The sequence below is a fragment of the Salmo salar genome, chromosome ssa22 (genome assembly GCF_905237065.1).
Source record: "Salmo salar chromosome ssa22, Ssal_v3.1, whole genome shotgun sequence".
In the NCBI taxonomy this organism is placed as follows: Eukaryota; Metazoa; Chordata; class Actinopteri; order Salmoniformes; family Salmonidae; genus Salmo; species Salmo salar.
Genome location: NC_059463.1, coordinates 10,694,228 through 10,713,521, shown reverse-complemented (window position 1 = coordinate 10,713,521; position 19,294 = coordinate 10,694,228). Strand labels below are relative to the sequence as shown.

The following is a 19,294-nucleotide window of genomic DNA, read 5'->3' as shown; positions in this document are numbered from 1 at the left end:
CTAAAACTGTTTGAATGGTGTCTGTGAGTATAACAGAACTCCTATGGCAGGCCAAAACCTGAGAAGATTTCAAGCAGGAAGTGGCCTGTCTGAGAAGTAGTGTTTCATCTTGGCTCTTTTTATTGAAGACTCAGGATCTGTGCAATAACGTGACACTTCCTACGTCTTCCATAGGGTCTCAGAGCCCGGGAAAACGTTGAACGATATCGAGGCAGGCTCTGGCTGAAACACTTTATCGCTTTTGGCAAGTGGCCACTCAGAGTACTATGGGCTTAGGCGCGTGCCCGCTTCGACCGAATGCTTTCTTTTCCTTTGTCTGTTTATCTAAACGCAGATTCCCGGTCGGAATATTATCGCTTTTTTATGAGAAAAATGACGTAAAAATTGATTTTAAACAGCGGTTGACATGCTTCGAAGTACGGTAATGGAATATTTAGAATTTTTTTGTCACGAATTGCGCCATGCTCGTCACCCTTATTTAGCCTTTAGGATAGTGTCTAGAACGCACGAACAAAACGCCGCTGTTTGGATATAACGATGGATTATTTTGGACCAAACCAACATTTGTTATTGAAGTAGAAGTCCTGGGAGTGCATTCTGACGAAGACAACAAAGGTAATAGCATTTATCTTATAGTAAATCTGACTTTGATGAGTGCTAAACCTGCTGGGTGTCTAAATAGCTAGCCCTGTGATGCCGGGCTATCTACTGAGAATATTGCAAAATGTGCTTTCACCGAAAAGCTATTTTAAAATCGGACATATCGAGTGCATAGAGGAGTTCTGTATCTATAATTCTTAAAATAATAGTTATGCTTTTTGTGAACGTTTATCGTGAGTAATTTAGTAAATTCACCGGCAGTGTTCGGTGGGAATGCTAGTCACATGCTAGTCACATGCTAATGTAAAAAGCTGGTTTTTGATATAAATATGAACTTGATTGAGCAAAACATGCATGTATTGTATAACATAATATCCTAGGGTTGTCATCTGATGAAGATCATCAAAGGTTAGTGCTACATTTAGCTGTGGTTTGGGTTTATGTGACATTATATGCTAGCTTGAAAAATGGGTGTCTGATTATTTCTGGCTCGGTACTCTGCTGACATAATCTAATGTTTTGCTTTCGTTGTAAAGCCTTTTTGAAATCGGACAGTGTGGTTAGATTAACAAGAGTCTTATCTTTAAAATGGTGTAAAATAGTCATATTTTTGAAAAATTGAAGTAATATCATATCTAAGGTATTTGAATAACGCGCCACAGGATTCAACTGGCTGTTGAGTAGGTGGGACGCAAGCGTCCCACCTAGCCCATAGAGGTTAATTTCATGCATTTTCTTTTGTACTGGCCCCCCGTGGGAAAAGAACCGACAACCCTGGCGTTGCACACACTATGCTGGCGTTGCAAATACCATGCTCTACCAACTGAGTCTCCGGGAAGTCTTCAACAAGGCCCATGCTACGTCTCTTCCTCCGCATCGACATTACGACTGCGCCATTGACCTTATCCCGGGTGGCTTAACTCCCTGTCAGGTCCAGAGACCAAGGCTATGGAGTACATTGAGAACTCTCTCACTGCAGGGAGTATTCATCCATTGGCCTCTGCCGCCGGCGCAGGGTTCTTCTTTGAGTGGAAAACAGCCTTTAACACGGCTAGTGGATACTATGAGTACTTAGTTATGCCATTTGGACTGACCAACACTCCCGCGGTGTTCCAGGCCCTGGTCAACGATGTGCTCCGGGACATGCTGGAACAGTTAGTGTTTGTCTACCTCGACGACATCCTTGTCTTTCCTGTTCAGCCCAAGAACACGTCCTCCACGTCCGACAAGTCCTTCAGTGTCTCCTGGAGAACCAGCTTTTCGTTAAAGCGAAGAAGTGTGAATTTCATCGCTCCACCATCTCCATCCTAGGATACGTCATCTCTGCAGGGTATATACAGATGGATCCCGACAAGGTGAGAGCGGTGATGGATTGGCCTCAACCCACATCCAGAGTGCAGCTGCAACGTTTCCTGGAGTTTTCTAATTTCTACCGCCGCTTCATCCGGGGTTACAGTATCCTGGCTTCCCCCCTCTCAGCACTCACCTCTCCCAAGGTTCCGTTCACATGGTCTCCAAGAACATAAAACCTGATGCACTCTCATGGTTGTATTTCCCTGCAGCTACTCCATCTGACCCAGAGATCATCCTCCCTACCTCCTGTCTACCGGCTGCAGTCGTCTGGGGTATAGAGAACCTGGTCTGTAAGGTGCAGCATTCCCAGCCAGGCTAACCGGATGTTTGTCCTGGACACATTCCTCAAGATTGACCTGCCATCCAGGCTCCCATAGGCCCCTGGCTTTCGTCTTCTTCAACCACTCCCGGCAACACTACTATCCTGACGGTGGTGGATAGGTTTTCTAAATCCGCCCATTTTATTCCCCTTCCCAAGTTACCCTCAGTCAAGGAGTAGGCTCAGCAAATGGTGCAGCACGTCTTCCGGATCCATGGACTTCCGGTTGACATTGTCTCTGATCGTGGTCCCCAGTTCTTGTCCTGGTTCTGGAAGGCGTTCTGCACCCTCATTGGGTCATCAGCCAGCCTGTCCTCTGGTCTCCACCCCCAATCTAATGGAGGACCTGGATGCCCCTTTGTTGCCTCATCTCCGCCAACCCCACCACCTGGAGCCAGCAACTCATGTGGGTAGAATACGCCCATAACACCCTTCTCTGCTCGGCCACTGGTCTCTCACCCTTCGAGTGTTCCTTGGGATATCAGCCCCCACTCTTCCCTGAGCAAAAAGTCAGCATACCCTCTGCCCAGATGTTCATCCGCCTCTGTCACTATACCTGGAAGTCAGACTAGGCTGAAATTTTTGAAGACCACATCCAGGTAACATGACAAGAGGATCACCACCAGACCACTGCTTCCCGCTATCGGCATGGGCAGAGGGTATGGCTGTCCACTCCTCTTGGTGGAGTCCCGTAAACTTTACCCGTTTCATCATCAGTGGACATTCCCTTTCCCCATCTCTAAAATTCTTAGCCCCTTTGCTGTTCGTCTTCTGTTGCCCCGCACCCTCCGTATCCATCCTATGTTTCATGTGTCCAAGATAAAACCTGTGTCTCACTGTACTTTGTCTTTTGTACTATCGCCTACTATGTCTGCATCTGGGTCATATCCTGAGTCGTGATACTGTTCCCTGAAGGAGGGAAACGAGGTACAAGACAGCTATGGGGAGTTTGCTCGTCAGCGCCCTCTACTGAATAACATTAGAATCACGCATGTCAAGAGCAATGACTGGTGGGAAGTCAATGACCTGAGAACGATGACCTCACTCACTGCTGCTGGAAAGGTCGCATGAGCAACAGCCCGGGGGGAAACACAGCCATCATAGAAGCCATCATCTCTTATAGGCGCAGGCACTGGTGAAAACCTTTCTGAAATTGGACCAAGCAAAGCCAGAAACTGGCCTCCCTCTGCAGGGACAAGAATGCACGATTCTCGACTGAGTCTAAACGGAATGTGCTGAGATGGAGTCAAATAGCTCTTCTCTTGATTCACTATGAAACCCAGAGACTGAACATGGGAAACCAGCATGGATGTGTGTTACACCACCTGCTCCCTCGACTCCGCTACCACCAGCCAATCATGCAGGTAGTCCAATATCCTGAGCCCCAGACACCACAGAGGTGCCAAACCCGCCTCCACAACTTTGGTGAAAGTGTGAGGCAAGAGTGAAAGCGTGAAAATGAGGTCCATCAACTTGTAGACCACAGCCTTGAAATGGAACTTCAGGAACTTCCTGTGAATGGAATATATGGCCACAAGAAAGTATGTGTTTAACAATGTTTTTGTAACATCTGTCTTCAAAAATGGACCAAGGCGCAGAGGGAATGTGGATACTCATAGTTTTTTAATAAACACAAGTAAAGCATCCACAGGGAAAAACAATAAACTCTACTCACGATGACAGGAACAGTTTTGCAGGCACACAACACGCAGTGCAAAAACAACTGCCCACAACCCCAAAGAAAAACACACACTACTATATAGGACTCCCAATCATAGGCAACTCAACACACCTGCCTTCAATTGGGAGTCCAATCACCAACACAACCATTCACACACACAAAAATCCTGCCACATCCTGACCAAAACTAACACCATTACGCCCTCTGCTGGTCAGGACGTGACAGTACCCCCCCCCCTCAAGATGCAGACCCCGGAATGCACCTAAAAGAAAAAACAAATCCCCAAACAAAAAATATCCCCCTAAACAATAAGGGAGGGAAGGGACGGTGGCTGCCGTCAACGACGGCACTGTGCTACACCCTCCCTCCCCAACCCACCTCTTCTGGAGGTGGCTCAGGTGCAGGACGTGGACCTCGCTCCACCTTTGCGTCGCCCACTTCGGTGGCGACGATAGCTGCGCCGGGCAGACGGGCCACTCGGGCTGGGCCGGAGGACAGGCGGGCCACTCGGGCTGGGCCGGAGGACAGGCGGGCCACTCGGGCTGGGCCGGAGGACAGGCGGGGCACTCGGGCAGATCCGGGCAGTCGGGCCGCTCTGGCGGCTCCGGGCAGTCGGGCGGCTCCGGGTAGTCGGGCGGCTCCGGGCAGTCGGGCGGCTCTGGCGGCTCATGACTGGCGGGCAGCTCTGGCGACTCTTGACTGGGGGGCAGCCCTGGCGACTCTTGACTGGTGAGGCTGGGCTGACGCACTAGACGCCTGATGCATGGGGCTGGTACTGGACGTGCCAGCCTGGAGACACGCACCTCCATGCTAGTGCGTATAGCGGGAAACACCGGACCGTCGAGGCGCACTGGTGGTCTTGAGCGCAGGGTTGGCATCACCCCTTCTGGCTCGATGCTCACCTCACCCTGGCACATGCGGGGCGCTGGTACAGGGCGGACTGGCCTGTGCGTAGGTATAGACGAGATGGTGCGTACCTCAGCGTAACATGGCGCCCTCCACCTCATACGCACCTCCCTGTAATCACAGGTAGCTGGCTTACGGCTCTTCCTTGGCCTGGCAAAACTACCCGTGTGCCCCCCCCAAAAGAATTATTGGGGGTGCCTCTCCGGCTTCCTCGCCAGCCGTGTTCCAGCATAACGTTCGCTCCCTTCTCCTGCTGCCTCCGCTCTTCTCAGTGCCTCCACCTGTTCCCATGGGAGGCGATCCCTTCTGGCCAGGATCTCTTCCCAGGTGTAGGATCCCTTGCCATCCAGGATGTCCTCCCATGTCCATTCATCCACCCAATGCTCCTTCCTCTTCCGCTGCTTGGTCCTTTTGTGGTGGGTAGTTCTGTAACATCTGTCTTCAAAAATGGACCAAGGCGCAGCGGGAATGTGGATACTCATCGTTTTTTAACACTTTCACGCGTGAGTTCCAAATATCTCTAACGGTTGCCACAGCGTGAGTTTTTTTGTGCACGTGATGTTAGAATGTTCTCTCCATTCCAGAATGTGATTGTTACGTAACAGTGCATTTAACTTCTTGGGGCTATGTGGGACGCTAGCGTGCCACCCGTGGTGCACCCTATCAACAGCAGGTGCATTTCAAGAGCGGCAAATTTGAAACCAAATAAATGTCAAAATTCGAATTTTTCAAACATACAACTATCTTACACCCTTTGAAAGATAAACATCTCCTTAATCTAACCACGTTGTCCGATTTCAAAAAGGTTTTACGGCGAAAGCATAAAGTTAGATTATGTTAGGAGAGTACATTGACAATAGCTGTGTGTAATGTTTTGTCAATTCAAAGACAGGGTCACCAAAACCATAAAACCAGCTAAAATGATGCACTAACCTTTTACAATCTCCATCAGATGACACTCCTAGGACATTATGTTAGACAATGCATGCATTTGTAGTTCTATCAAGTTCATATTTATATCCAAAAACAGCGTTTTACTATGGCATTGATGTTGAGGAAATCGTTTCCCTCCAATAACCGGCAGTCAAGTCAGCACCACAAATTAAATAATTAAAATTAGAAAACATTGGTAAAATATTATATTGTCATTTAAAGAATTATAGATTTACATCTCTTGAACGCAATCAACTTGCCAGATTTAAAAATAACCTTACTGGGAAATCACACTTTGCAATAATCTGAGCACTGCGCCCAGAAAAATATGCTTTGCTATACAGACAAACGGCCATGTTGGAGAGATCTAAAATCGAAAATACTATGTAAATAATCCATTACCTTTGATTCTCTTCATCAGATGTCACTTCCAGGAATCCCAGGTCCATAACGAATGTAGTTTTGTTCAAAAAAGCTCATCATTTATATCCAAAAAGATCCGTGTTGTTAGCACATGATCTAAGCCAGCCGGACTTCTCGTCATGAACGAGGGGAAAAAATATATTTACGTTCGTTCAAACATGTCAAACGTTGTATAGCATAAATCATTAGTGCCTTTTTTAACCAGAACATGAATAATATTCAAGGTGGACGAATGCATTCTCTTTTATAACGTATTGGAACGAGGGTACCCAACATGAACTCGCGCGCCAGAGTCTAATCGGCCATCACCGTTCCATGGCTCTTGTTCGGTCAGATCTCACAGTAAAAGACTCAAAACACTTTGTAAAGGCTGGTGACATCTAGTGGAAGCAATAGGAAGTGCCAAAACATTAATCAACCCCTGTGTGTTTCAATGGCATAGGCTTAAAGGTAATTCAACACATCAGGTATCCACTTCCTGTCAGAAAATGTCTCAGGGTTTTGCCTGCCAAATGAGTTCTGTTATACTCACAGACACCATTCAAACAGTTTTAGAAACTTTAGGGTGTTTTCTATCCATATAAAATAAGTATATGCATATTCTAGTTACTGGGTAGGATTAGTAACCAGATTAAATCGGGTACGTTTTTTTATCCAGCCGTGAAAATACTGCCCCCTAGCCCCAACAGGTTAATCCGCGCTGCCCTCAAACCAAAGCACGCAGACTGTTTTTATTTATAGGCTGTTTCAACTTCAATTTCAAATGATTTTCTAACAAGTTTTTATTTTCTAAGAACAGTTTGAATTTAGGTGTGTTCCGCCTCCTCATTCATTCACATAAAAATAGTCATTTTTACTTTTGCGGACAATTGAATTTTTGGGACATTTCTGACCCGGACAAAATTCCCCAAGCACTTTCCAATTGTTTGTGCAGTTCAAGTCTGCAGACATTTGCTAATCTCCCGTCAGAACAGGATCTGCACACGTGTTCACATTTTCCATCTGTTGCCCTCATTGTTTTCGTTACTAATAATAACTTTGGAAATGTGTGCGTTTCTATCAAAGTAAGTGCATTATTACATTGTAATAGTTTATGTATGTCGTTTCTATTGTAGCGTACTGTATGTATGGAGCATAATAGATTTGTGTATATTCTTTATAACCGCGGACACGTGAGGTAACGTTACTCATTTTATAACCTTTATGTTATATTCAATCGTGCTTAGGTAGCTAGCTACATTTTTCTATCAGCTCTGTAAAACAATGCTAATTGCGTCAGATAAGTATTATCTTGTGTTGTATTTTGAAGCTACATGGCCTTATGACTCCCTAGTGGCGCAGCGGTCAAAGGCACAGCACGGTGCTAGAGACGTCACTACAGACTCCCTGGTTCAAATCCATGCTGCGTTTCTAAGTAAGTGCCTTATTACATTATAATAGTTTCTGTATGCTGTAGCGAGAATAATGTATACTTCTTATAAGCGAGGGGACGTTACTCATTTTATAACTTTTCGTTTTAGTCATTTAGCAGACGCTCTTATCCAGAGCGACTTACAGTAGTGAATGAATACATTTCATACGTTTTTTTTTTCTTCCGTACTGGCCCCCTGTGGGAATCGAACCCACAACCCTGGCGTTGCAAACACCATTGCAAACACCATGCTCTACCAATTGAGCCACAGGGAGGCCCACCTTCATGGTGTTATATTCAATCGTGCTTAGGTAGCTAGCTACATTCTTCTATTAGCTCTGTAAAACAATGCTAGTTGCGTCGGAGAAGTATTAGCTTGTGTTGTATTTTGAAGCTACATGGCCTTATGACTCCCTAGTGGCGCAGCGCTCAAAGGCACTGCATCTCAGTGCTAGAGGCATCACTACAGACACCCTGGTTCAAATCCAGGCTGTATCACAACTGGCTGTGATTGGGAGTCCCATAGGGCAGCGCACAAGTTGTCCGAGTTTGGCCGGTGTAGGCCATCATAGGTAAATAATAATTTGCTGTTAAATGACTTGCCTAGTTAAATAAAATAAAACATATGACCATGGTTTGTTTATTTGGTCTATTCAGCATGGCTCTGTTCTGCCCTGCCTTGCCCCCTTGTGGAGCTCAAAAGTTAGTTTCTTACTGTTATAACTCAAATCTGTGATTTTGTCAATGCAATAAACTATTTTTATAGCTGTGTTTATTATGTTATTTGTAATATTGTTTTATTGCTATATCCTTATATTGTATTCTAATTAATAATTCCTCTTTATTCTGTACTTTCAGAAACCACAAACAGTATTTGCCAATATCATAACTGGACATCTTTCGAGCTGAAGATTGAGGACAGCTTTTGTATGCTAACGTTCTCTCCTTAACAGTTTTACTGGATGGAAACACAGCAAGAAAACACATAGGCCAATATGTAATAGTCGTCTATTTTATTGAAGTATTGGTAGTTGGTTCAACAACAACTTGTTTTACTAGAGGACAAAAAATTGAATATGCATAACCCATATTTAATATTCATGCAGTGACTGAACAACAACTGCATTTCCACCCCCACCTCTAAAGGCATAGTATCATGGCAGGTCACCTGTCAAGTCACCTGTCAGGTCATTCAGTCACTTATTGCTGCAGATGTGCTCAATAATGCTTGAGCATGTGATACTCCTCAAAGCATGGTGAAATACATAGAGGTGTATCACAAGCTAAACACATGTATTTTGTCATCTTCCTCTGCTTACTTCTCCTGGCGCCAGACAGGCAGACTTTGCAGTGCCTCCGTGTGCGACTACCTTGAGCAGCAGTTTGAGGGACTTTGCAGGGAAAATGCCGTGCAGTGAGGCGTAGGGGATTGTCTAAAGCAGGGCGACCCCCAGTGGAGGGGCGCCGAGGGGTGTGGTGCTCCTCCAACAGCTCTCTCATGAGGTTCTCTCTGTATTTTTGGTAGGTAATTACTTTACCTATGAGGGAGTGGGGAGGATGAGGAAAGTTAGAGGATGATGAGGCAGTGGGTAGGTTGGTGAGATATTGTCACTGTAATTGCATAATGGATTTGTATGTGAACTGTACATCCAATTACAAAAATACCTTGTTCAGTAATCATCTCACCTGTTAGTTGGCGGTGAACTATGCTGCCGTTGAGGACAGCAGTGTCGATCAGCTGGAAAAATATCTTCTTATACCACTTGGTCGTTTTCCGAGTGCATTCCACAAAGCTGTTTATCATGTCCGCCTTATCCACGGCCCCCATTTTGAGGTTATAGTCTAGCACACAATCTGGTTTTATCTTTCTCTCTCCCGTCAGGTGGTCCACCTTCTCTGTGGCCGACATGGTTGCTGTATGGACAGTGGAGAGGACATGGACGTCTCTTTTGTCATGCCACTTTACTGCCAGCTGTTGACCGTTCTCCTGGAACTCCACCTCCCCTCTCTGCATCTTCCTGCATCCGAATGCCGGCATCCCCTTCCTGTTCGACCTGACTGTGCCACAGGCCCCTGTGCTGTTGGAGAGCAGATGCTGGAAGAGTGTGGGACTGCTGTACCAATTGTCCACGTACAAAGTGTGTCCCTTGCCGAGATGAGGAGCCAGCATGGTCATCACCACGGACCCAGACACCCCAAGCCCCTCATAATGTTTGATGTCAGTGGTAGACCCTGTGTACACTATAATATCCAGGACATATCCTGTCTTCACGTCGCACATGACAAAGAACTTGACCCCAAACCTGTGCCTTTTGGAGGGAATATATTGACGGAACGCCAGCCTACCTTTCCATAACATCAGGGACTCATCAATGCATAGGTCCTTGTATGGCACAAAGACCCGACCAAATGCTGATGTCAGGCTGATAAGAACAATTCTTATTTTGTATAATGGGTCACTTAGGATGGCAGTAGCATTGTTGACGAAATGCAGGCATCGCAGCAGAATTAGGAAGCGGTCTTGGGAAAAGAGGGTGGCAAAGAAGGGAGTTGCAAACATAGGATCTGTGCTCCAGTAGTCTCTTAGGGAGTTCTTCTTTACTATCCCCATGAGGAGGACTGTCACCAGGAAGGTATACATTTCACTAATTGTGGTTGTCACCCATTTAGCGAGTTTCCCCCTCACTCCTGCCTCTCTCTTCTCCTGTAGCTCCAAGGCATAGCGATTGGTCTCCTGTACTATGTTTCCCACGAGCTCCTCTGTCAGAAACAACTTGAAGCACTCTGCCTCAGTTGGAAATGGCAAGGGGCGTTGCACTCCAGACTGGGACTCGTCAAAGCAAACAGCAGGGCCAGGAGGGGTGAAATGGCTGGCGGCCTTCCAGCTACCACAGAACTCTTGTACTTCATCCACTGTCGGTCTGCCTCCATCACCACCAGCATCTTCAAAGGGACCTGGTACTTCGTCAGTGGACAAGGGAACCTCAGATTCAGGGTTCTCAATGGCTACAAGGTTGGGGGGCAGCTCCTCACTGTCACTGTCAGAATCTGATTCCTGACTTTCATACTCAGACTCATTGTCAGAATTTTAAAAAATCTCCAGAATTTCCACATTTGTGAGTTGTCTCCTTTTGAAAGACATTGCTATTGCTACAGCTTAGCTCACGAGCTACATACATAAACAACAACACTGAATGGCTCAGAGTGAGAGGGTACGTGATTGACTGCCGGCATGCGTCACTTGTATCAATAAATCACCATCAGAAAATGTTTTGTGTGGTAATTATTTGTGTATTTACTGTTTTATTCACATGTTTTCAATTCTAGGTGACAAATCATGCATTCCGATTCTTGCATAGATTGTAATGGGCACATATTATGTGTGTAAAATACTTATTTGAAGGTTATACTGATTATGATGAGCTAAGCTAATTCCAGCTATGTGTATGGAGCCATGTTTGTTGACATACAATGCATTCTGGGTTTCACGTAATCGTCTGACCAAAGATGTTATAACAAAATGAGGTGAGTAAGAGTTCACTCATTTTTTGAGGACTTCTGGAAATGAATGGTGGGATGTGAACGACAGTAGACACACCCCTTCAACGTGCATACTATAAACAGACCGAACTCATTTTGTCTGTTATTATCTTCGGTTTCTGTGAGGAAAAAAATGCATGGCTGCGCGCTGAAACTAATCGTCGGATTACTTTCGATTTCTAGAAAGTGTTTTACTCAATTATTTTGATCAACGGTGAGCAAACCCGTGATGTGATTAATTGTAAATAGTAATTGCTATTAGCTAATTCATAGTGTAGTTTATGTCAGCCGAGAGTTAGAAAATATGACCGCTTGTGTTGCGTCAATCTTTCCTCAGCGCTAGGACAAATGTAGCCTACATTTTTTCCGGTTAGGATGATTGTGTTATGCTATAGATACTTCTGTGAATATCTGAACATTGCATCCAAAAATAAACTGCTCACATTCTGGACATAACTTTGTAAGGACTGTGTTTGTGTAAATAGTTTATGAAAAAAGTGTGGCCAGCTGCGCGCTGAAACTAATTGTCGGATTACTTTCAATAATTGTACATAGTAATTGCTATTAGCTAATTCATGGTATAGTTTACGTAAGGACTGTTTGTGTAAATAGTTTCTGAAAAAAGTGTGGCCAGCTCAAATGTTGATTGTTGCGTCATTCGAAACTGGCCGCTCTAAATGAGCATTCTAAATTAGTGTTCTAATCACACGGGGTGTGATCGTACGCTTCAGGGACCACTGTAGAACGATCACACCCCGTGTGATGGTACGTGTGAAAGGGTTAATAAACACAAGTAAAGCATCCACAGGGAAAAACAATAAACTCTACTCACGATGACAGGAACAGTTTTGCAGGCACACAACACGCAGTGCAAAAACAACTGCCCACAACCCCAAAGAAAAACACACACTACTATATAGGACTCCCAATCAAAGGCAACTCAACACACCTGCCTTCAATTGGGAGTCCAATCACCAACACAACCATTCACACACACAAAAACCCTGCCACATCCTGACCAAAACTAACACCATTACGCCCTCTGCTGGTCAGGACGTGACAGTACCCCCCCCTCAAGGTGCAGACCCCGGAATGCACCTAAAAGAAAAAACAAACCCCCAAACAAAAAATATCCCCCTAAACAATAAGGGAGGGAAGGGAGGGTGGCTGCCGTCAACGACAGCACTGTGCTACACCCTCCCTCCCCAACCCACCTCTCCTGGAGGTGGCTCAGGTGCAGGACGTGGACCTCGCTCCACTTTTGGCGTCGCCCACTTCGGTGGCGCCGATAGCTGCGCCGGGCAGACGGGCCACTCGGGCTGGGCCGGAGGACAGGCGGGCCACTCGGGCTGGGCCGGAGGACAGGCGGGCCACTCGGGCTGGGCCGGAGGACAGGCGGGCCACTCGGGCTGGGCCGGAGGACAGGCGGGGCACTCGGGCAGATCCGGGCAGACGGGCACCTCTGGCGGCTCCGGGCAGTCGGGCTGCTCTGGCGGCTCCGGGCAGTCGGGCGGCTCCGGGCAGTCGGGCGGCTCCGGGCAGTCGGGCGGCTCTGGCGGCTCATGACTGGCGGGCAGCTCTGGCGACTCTTGACTGGCGGGCAGCCCTGGCGACTCTTGACTGGCGAGGCTGGGCTGACGCACTAGACGCCTGATGCATGGGGCTGGTACAGGACGTGCCAGCCTGGAGACACGCACCTCCATGCTAGTGCGTATAGCGGGAAACACCGGACCGTCGAGGCGCACTGGCGGTCTTGAGCGCAAGGTTGGCATCACCCCTTCCGGCTCGATGCTCACCTCACCCTGGCACATGCGGGGCGCTGGTACAGGGCGGACTGGCCTGTGCGTAGGTATAGACGAGATGGTGCGTACCTCAGCGTAACATGGCGCCCTCCACCTCATACGCACCTCCCTGTAATCACAGGTAGCTGGCTTACGGCTCTTCCTTGGCCTGGCCAAACTACCCGTGTGCCCCCCCATTTTTTTTATTGGGGGTGCCTCTCCGGCTTCCTCGCCAGCCGTGTTCCAGCATAACGTTCGCTCCCTTCTCCTGCTGCCTCCGCTCTTCTCAGTGCCTCCACCTGTTCCCATGGGAGGCGATCCCTTCTGGCCAGGATCTCTTCCCAGGTGTAGGATCCCTTGCCATCCAGGATGTCCTCCCATGTCCATTCATCCACCCGATGCTCCTTCCTCTTCCGCTGCTTGGTCCTTTTGTGGTGGGTAGTTCTGTAACACCTGTCTTCAAAAATGGACCAAGGCGCAGCGGGAATGTGGATACTCATCGTTTTTTAATAAACACAAGTAAAGCATCCACAGGGAAAAACAATAAACTCTACTCACGATGACAGGAACAGTTTTGCAGGCACACAACACGCAGTGCAAAAACAACTACCCACAACCCCAAAGAAAAACACACACTACTATATAGGACTCCCAATCAAAGGCAACTCAACACACCTGCCTTCAATTGGGAGTCCAATCACCAACACAACCATTCACACACACAAAAACCCTGCCACATCCTGACCAAAACTAACACCATTACGCCCTCTGCTGGTCAGGACGTGACAGTTTTAATATAAGAGCTGATGTTTGCCCTGTCCACTCTGGGTTTGTGGCCTTTATTTAACCTTTTTTTAACTAGTCGAGTCAGTTAACAAATTCTTATTTAAAATGACGGCCTACCAAAAGAAAAAAGGGGGACGGTGGCTGGGATTAAAAATATATTTTTTAATAAAAATATAGGACAAAACACACATCACGATAAGAGAGACACCACAACACTACATATAGAGAGACCTAAAACAACAACATAGCATGGCAGCAACATATGAAAACATAGCATGGTAGCAACACAACATGACAACATGGTAGCGTCACAACATGGCTTTAGCACAACATGGTAGCAGAAAGATTTAGGGAGTCCCATTGCTTTCGGACTTGGTCAGGTGGTTTAAGCATGTTCCAGTTTAGGTCACCTAGCAGGACAAATTCAGACTTAGTGTAAGGGGCCAGGAGAGAGCTTCGGGCATTTAGGGTACCGGCCAGTGCTGATGGTGGCCGATAGCACCCAGCAACAGTCAAAAAAGAGTTATTTGAAAGTTTAATGTGTAAAACCAGCAAATTGAATTGTTTGGGGACAGACTTGGTGGAGACAACTGAAGGTGTTCCTTGGTAACGATTATCACTCCACCACCTTTGGAAGATCTGTCTTGCCGAAAAAGGTTATAACCAGAAAGGTTACATCAGTGTTCAAAACACTCTTTCTTAACCATGTCTCAGTAATGACCAACACATCTGGACTAGAGCTGTGAACCTACACTTTCAATTAATCAATTTTAGGTAATAAGCAGAAAACCCAGGCTTTTACGAGAGTGAAGTGAAGCAGATATCAGAGCACAAGTCAGAATTGGGGCTAGCAGTGACATACCCCAATTTGCAGTGCCACTTGGGGGTAGTTGTCACAGCAAACATCTGGGGAGGGGGGCAAGGGGAGACCCCAGCCGGTGCCACCTCCCCTTTCACTGCGCTATGTGTGCGGTTGTTGCACACATTAAGAATAAACCCAGGAAAAAAACGTTATCATGGAGGTGATCATGCCCACAAGTGATAGGTGCCGGTGACACCGCACCTTGTAACCCAGCTCGAAAAGGGACAGACAGCTCTGAATAACAGACAGGGCCATACGTAATTAAATCTAATTCCCAGGAACAAAACGCGTTGAGCAGGAGACAGACATCTCATCTTGGAGTTCATATGAACCACAGAGACTGTGTGGGATAAAAGCATGATTGCCAATCACCTACCGAGTCCATAACCTATATCACTAAATACCTCACAGGGACCAGTGAGCTAGAGGGAGGACCCAGCAATGAATCCCAGTAATAAGACACCTATGGAAAGGGGTACCCCCTTGTGGTTAGCGAGCACCTGGGGAGCACGTTGTGCTTCCGTAATACTGTATAGCCCACCATAGCCTGGCCCTTTTATAGGCACAGACAGAGGCACTGTTGTCACAGTACTGTATGTTAGCTGACATCCAACATGCAGCTTATCAGTCTTGCTACCTGGCATTATCCCCGCAGGCTAGAACTAGCCGCAGTACAGTCAATTTAGAATAACCAATTGACTGAATGCTTCATATGCTAAATGAGAGAGCTACACAAACCCATGAAATCACCAGTGGCAGTATGCTAGCTAACTCGCCTTGATGAGTTAGCTATACAGCGCTGTTTAACTAGCCTGATCCCGTCTACATAAGAGACGATCATCGACCAAATCTGGGAAGAGAGGTAAACGGCGCTTGACTGAGGCAGGGCACAGGCGGCAGGGAGCGCCCACCGACCTGGCCGACCTCTCCCTTCAAGTCGCCTCCCTTAGCCAGCGGCAGAGTGCACAGCAACCAGGTTGAGCCAGGGCAACTTTTGCATGCCTCAGCCCGACAAGTCACTTGATCCGACCAAATTTTAACTCACAAAACCGGTTATCGAGCTTTAACACACAACGTCCAGAAGGATGAGCACGCACTCCTTAAGCGGGATAGTTAAGTTGGAGCAAAGCCTGATAGATTCTGTGTTCCTTTTTTTTTTAATGCGTGAAATTTTCCCGCTAAGCTCAAGGTGAAGAACATTGAAGGAATGAGTGCTTCGGCCTTGTCAGAAGTGAGTCTAATGTTCTTCAGTAGAGAACGCTAGCGCGCAAACTCCCCATTGCTGTGTTGTAACGAGTTGACCGACTGATAGGGAACCACAGAGAGTTTTATATCCTCATGAAGGGATTGTAGTCTAAAGTGATCGAGCGTCTTTTACTGTATTACTAACCATAGACCAAATAAGATGGCCCTCCCATACCGCTCTTTGCTGCAGCAAACAAACAAATAAACAAACAAACTAACACAACAAAAAACACACAAACAGCCAAACACACACACACACACACACTATGCCTACTCACTATGCGGCTGAGTCATTGAGCTGGTATTCTCTGGAGCGTGTGAAGCAGCTCTGCACCCCGCTGTCGGACCACAGGCGGCGGATCACTTTGGACAGGTCATCGGGCAGGATGCCCTGCTCCTCAGCAGCAGCCGACAGGGCAAAGAGCTGGCGGGCGTCATCCTGCAGGGGTGGGAGAGGACAGGAGAGGGCCATTATGGCCAGGGCTAGGAGGTTGCAGGTCAGACGTACCACAGGACTACAGAACAGTCATTGCCACAGACATCACAGAGAGTGAGGGCTTATGTTTAAATCTCAGGAGGGAGAACCCACATTATCAACAAGCAAACACATCTGCTGTGATGAGGCAAGATCTTATCATAAATAGTTAAAGGGTCTCTCTAGCCACAAGACACAATGATTGAGTGACTCAGATTAAGCTAATAAATATTGGTGTGTTTTGACAGGTGGTCAATGGCCCAAGGTCAATTGTGCCACAGTTTAAATACGTAGCTTTATATATTGTTATGTCATCACTGGGGACCTGTCATAACCAGAGGCCAGGCAATCTCCACTGTGTGATGGCTAATATGGGAGATATATTAGTGTCTGTGGACAAGGTGTCCGGCTGATAAATAATGCACTGTTGTAATAAAGTGTCCCAGTGGCAGCTAGTGGCAGGCAGGAGATAGATATATTTCCTCTGGGTGTTTCTCCCACTACCTTCTGTACTGTAAATAGACAGGAATTAATGGGATGATGGTGATGATGACAACAGAAGTCTGTCGCCAATATGAAGACAAGGGGTCAAAGTCACGACATTAAATAGTTCAGAGTTATGGCCACACATATCTCTCCTAATGTCCAGCTAATGAGCGAGAGGGCTAGCAAGTCAGGAAGCTCTGTACCCGCCCAGCTACTGTGGAATCCCTACCTAGTCAGGTATTCATCTCTCTATAGTGAGATGAATGCCTGTCTAGGCTCAGAGAGCCAGCCACCTCCATAACCATAGACTCAGCAGAACAGACTGATGAACACCTCCACACACTGTACACCTCTCCACCCACATACACATACAGTATGCAGATCTGCTGTGTCATCTGTGTTTCCATACTAGCAAATTAGCAAAACTCAAAGTGGATAATCAATCAATTTGGTGAAGTGGACCAAAATTGCTATAAATATACAGTTCAATTTAAGACTGGGAGTGAAGCAATGTTATTACAGTAAACTAAAACTGAAACTAAAATGAAAACGGAATAGTTTTTTCATGATTAGTTAACTGAAATAAAATAATGAACAGACTTGTTTGAAAAATTAAAACTATACTGAAACTCAGCGGCGTGGAACTAGCTTTACACGGAGTTGCATTATTTTCCAGAGTCCCGAGTTGATTATCCCTTTTATACCAAGGCTATAATTGAACACATTTCCGCAAGAAATGTAGAAATGTGTTCAACATCCACTGATGTAGCAAGCAAGTTTACTAGCTAGCTACAGAGGTTGCCTTGGTAACCAAACAGTAAGACTTGCTAGCTTAACTAATCAATCAACCTAACTAATCAGTCCTTGCTTGCTATTATGAAAACCAAATTGAACAATGCCAATAATGTTTTCAATTCGACTTTGGCTTTCAAAAGCAGCTCAAACATAGAACATGTAAGAATGAACTACATAGTCATTGAATTATACTGTGCATTATAGGGAATCATAAAACTGGTTGTTTGGATCCATAGACGCCTTTCTGTGTTTACAAACATTGTCGCAGGAGGGTGATGCGTGCAAATTGGTGGCAGAACAAGGGGGTTCAAATATGGAACACCAGCAAAAATAAAGCCTCTATTTACATGTTTCTTATGAGTGCATTTCACACTACTTTTGGATTACAATTGAATGTTTTTGTTATCATCACAAATCAACTGCATTATTCTTAAAAAACACTTCAACCAGTAAAATGGCTCTTTGGCTAGCTTTTGTTACAGCCTATATCAATGAGCGTTAGCATTATAGCTAACAACTGCTGCATCCAAAATAGTTATTTTGCAAAGATCACATCCAAATATAATCTTAGCGAATATTCAGGCATGAATCAAAACGTCATTGTACGCATATGAGAACCCCAAAAAGTTATTTTGTAATAAAACTATAAATCTAGGCAATGTTGAATGGGCACAGATGGCTTTCTACTGCTGCAAAAGAGTTGCACGCATCTGTGCATTACGTCAGTGTGTCTTGTACTGGAAAGGGGTCTATACATAGAGAGTGAACAGTGCCCAGACGAGACGAGACAACTTTTTCTGAGCTAGGCGAAATCACACATCACCGTCATTATCATGGACATATCCAAGTAACTGCCTATAAGTAACAATGCAGCTATAGCGTACTGCCATTCCAGGTTCAATGTTTGAGGTGACTGAATTAACCGAAGTGTTTTAGCTAGCTAGCAAATGTGAAGAACGTTACCGAGCCTGCATAGCAACCATTTTGTTGGGAACGGTTGACCACTCCTTTTGCATAGCAACTATGCAAAAATAATTAACGACTGGGTCTGTGGCAACATGACTAAAATAAGTAACAACCAGATTTGTGTCCGGACTATATATTTTGGTGGAAGAATGAAATTGTATTAATTTGCTTATGAAAATAACACTTTAATGAAAATATGTATCATAAATCATTGTTATTTTAATATGTTGGTAGCAGTTTTATAAAAGCAATAAGGCATGGAGGCAGTGCTGGGGCTCCCGAGTGGCGCAGAGGTATAAGGCACTGCATCTCAGTGCTAGAGGAGTCACTACAGACCCAGGTTCGATTCCAGGCTGTATCACAACTGGCCGTGATTGGCAGTCCCATAGGGTGGTGCACAATTGTCCCAGCATCGTAAGGGTTTGGCCAGGGTAGGCCGTCATTGTAAATAAGAATTTGTTCTTAACTGACTTGCCTAGTTAAATAAAGGTTAAATAACATTTTTATAAATAAAAGTATCATGAATACAGTCACAGGTAAATTGCATGAGCGCCAAACAACGGCATTTACCTCAGACTGTATTCATGATGCAGCACTACCTCTTGTGCCTTATTGCTTAAATAATTGACGCTATAGAATGCCCTTCAATCCAAACAAAAACAAGTATTCAACATGCCATGGAATAAAATAAAATAAAACTATCATGAATTACTATATGTTCAGTGATTTTTT

The 19,294-nt window shown here is 45.8% G+C and overlaps 2 protein-coding genes and 1 long non-coding RNA gene across 4 annotated transcripts in view; 1 reads left to right on the top strand and 2 right to left on the bottom strand.

The window, feature by feature from the left end:
- Positions 1-19,294, bottom strand: part of LOC106582753 (guanine nucleotide-binding protein G(i) subunit alpha-2) — a 185,891-nt gene that overhangs the window by 19,482 nt on the left and 147,115 nt on the right. The window contains exon 4 of the mRNA XM_014166144.2: positions 16,119-16,279. Coding sequence (XP_014021619.1) covers positions 16,119-16,279 — 161 coding nt within the window. The remainder of the gene's footprint in view (positions 1-16,118; positions 16,280-19,294) is intronic.
- On the top strand, positions 7,095-8,719 carry LOC106582754 (uncharacterized). 2 transcript variants are annotated; one of them, XR_001323381.2, is made up of 3 exons: positions 7,095-7,279; positions 7,549-7,629; positions 8,485-8,719. It is a non-coding gene; the product is annotated as an uncharacterized lncRNA (long non-coding RNA). The 2 variants fall into 2 exon arrangements; XR_006761335.1 differs by having other exon boundaries at positions 7,525-7,629; positions 8,485-8,716.
- Positions 8,806-9,503, bottom strand: LOC123729669 (piggyBac transposable element-derived protein 4-like). Its single transcript, XM_045705446.1, has 2 exons — positions 9,313-9,503; positions 8,806-9,164 (listed from the first exon to the last, which is right to left on the bottom strand). The coding sequence occupies exons 1-2, from the start codon at positions 9,452-9,454 to the stop codon at positions 8,845-8,847; spliced, it is 462 nt and encodes a 153-aa protein (XP_045561402.1). The 5' UTR covers positions 9,455-9,503; the 3' UTR covers positions 8,806-8,844.

Bases quoted from the DNA above. Each gene is read 5' to 3' on its own strand.
- LOC123729669 (XM_045705446.1), bottom strand. From the start codon at position 9,454: ATGGGGGCCGTGGATAAGGCGGACATGATAAACAGCTTTGTGGAATGC. The intron at 9,165-9,312 runs GTGAGATGATTA...ACTCCCTCATAG, and splicing joins AGTTCACCGCCAACTAACAG to GTAAAGTAATTACCTACCAA.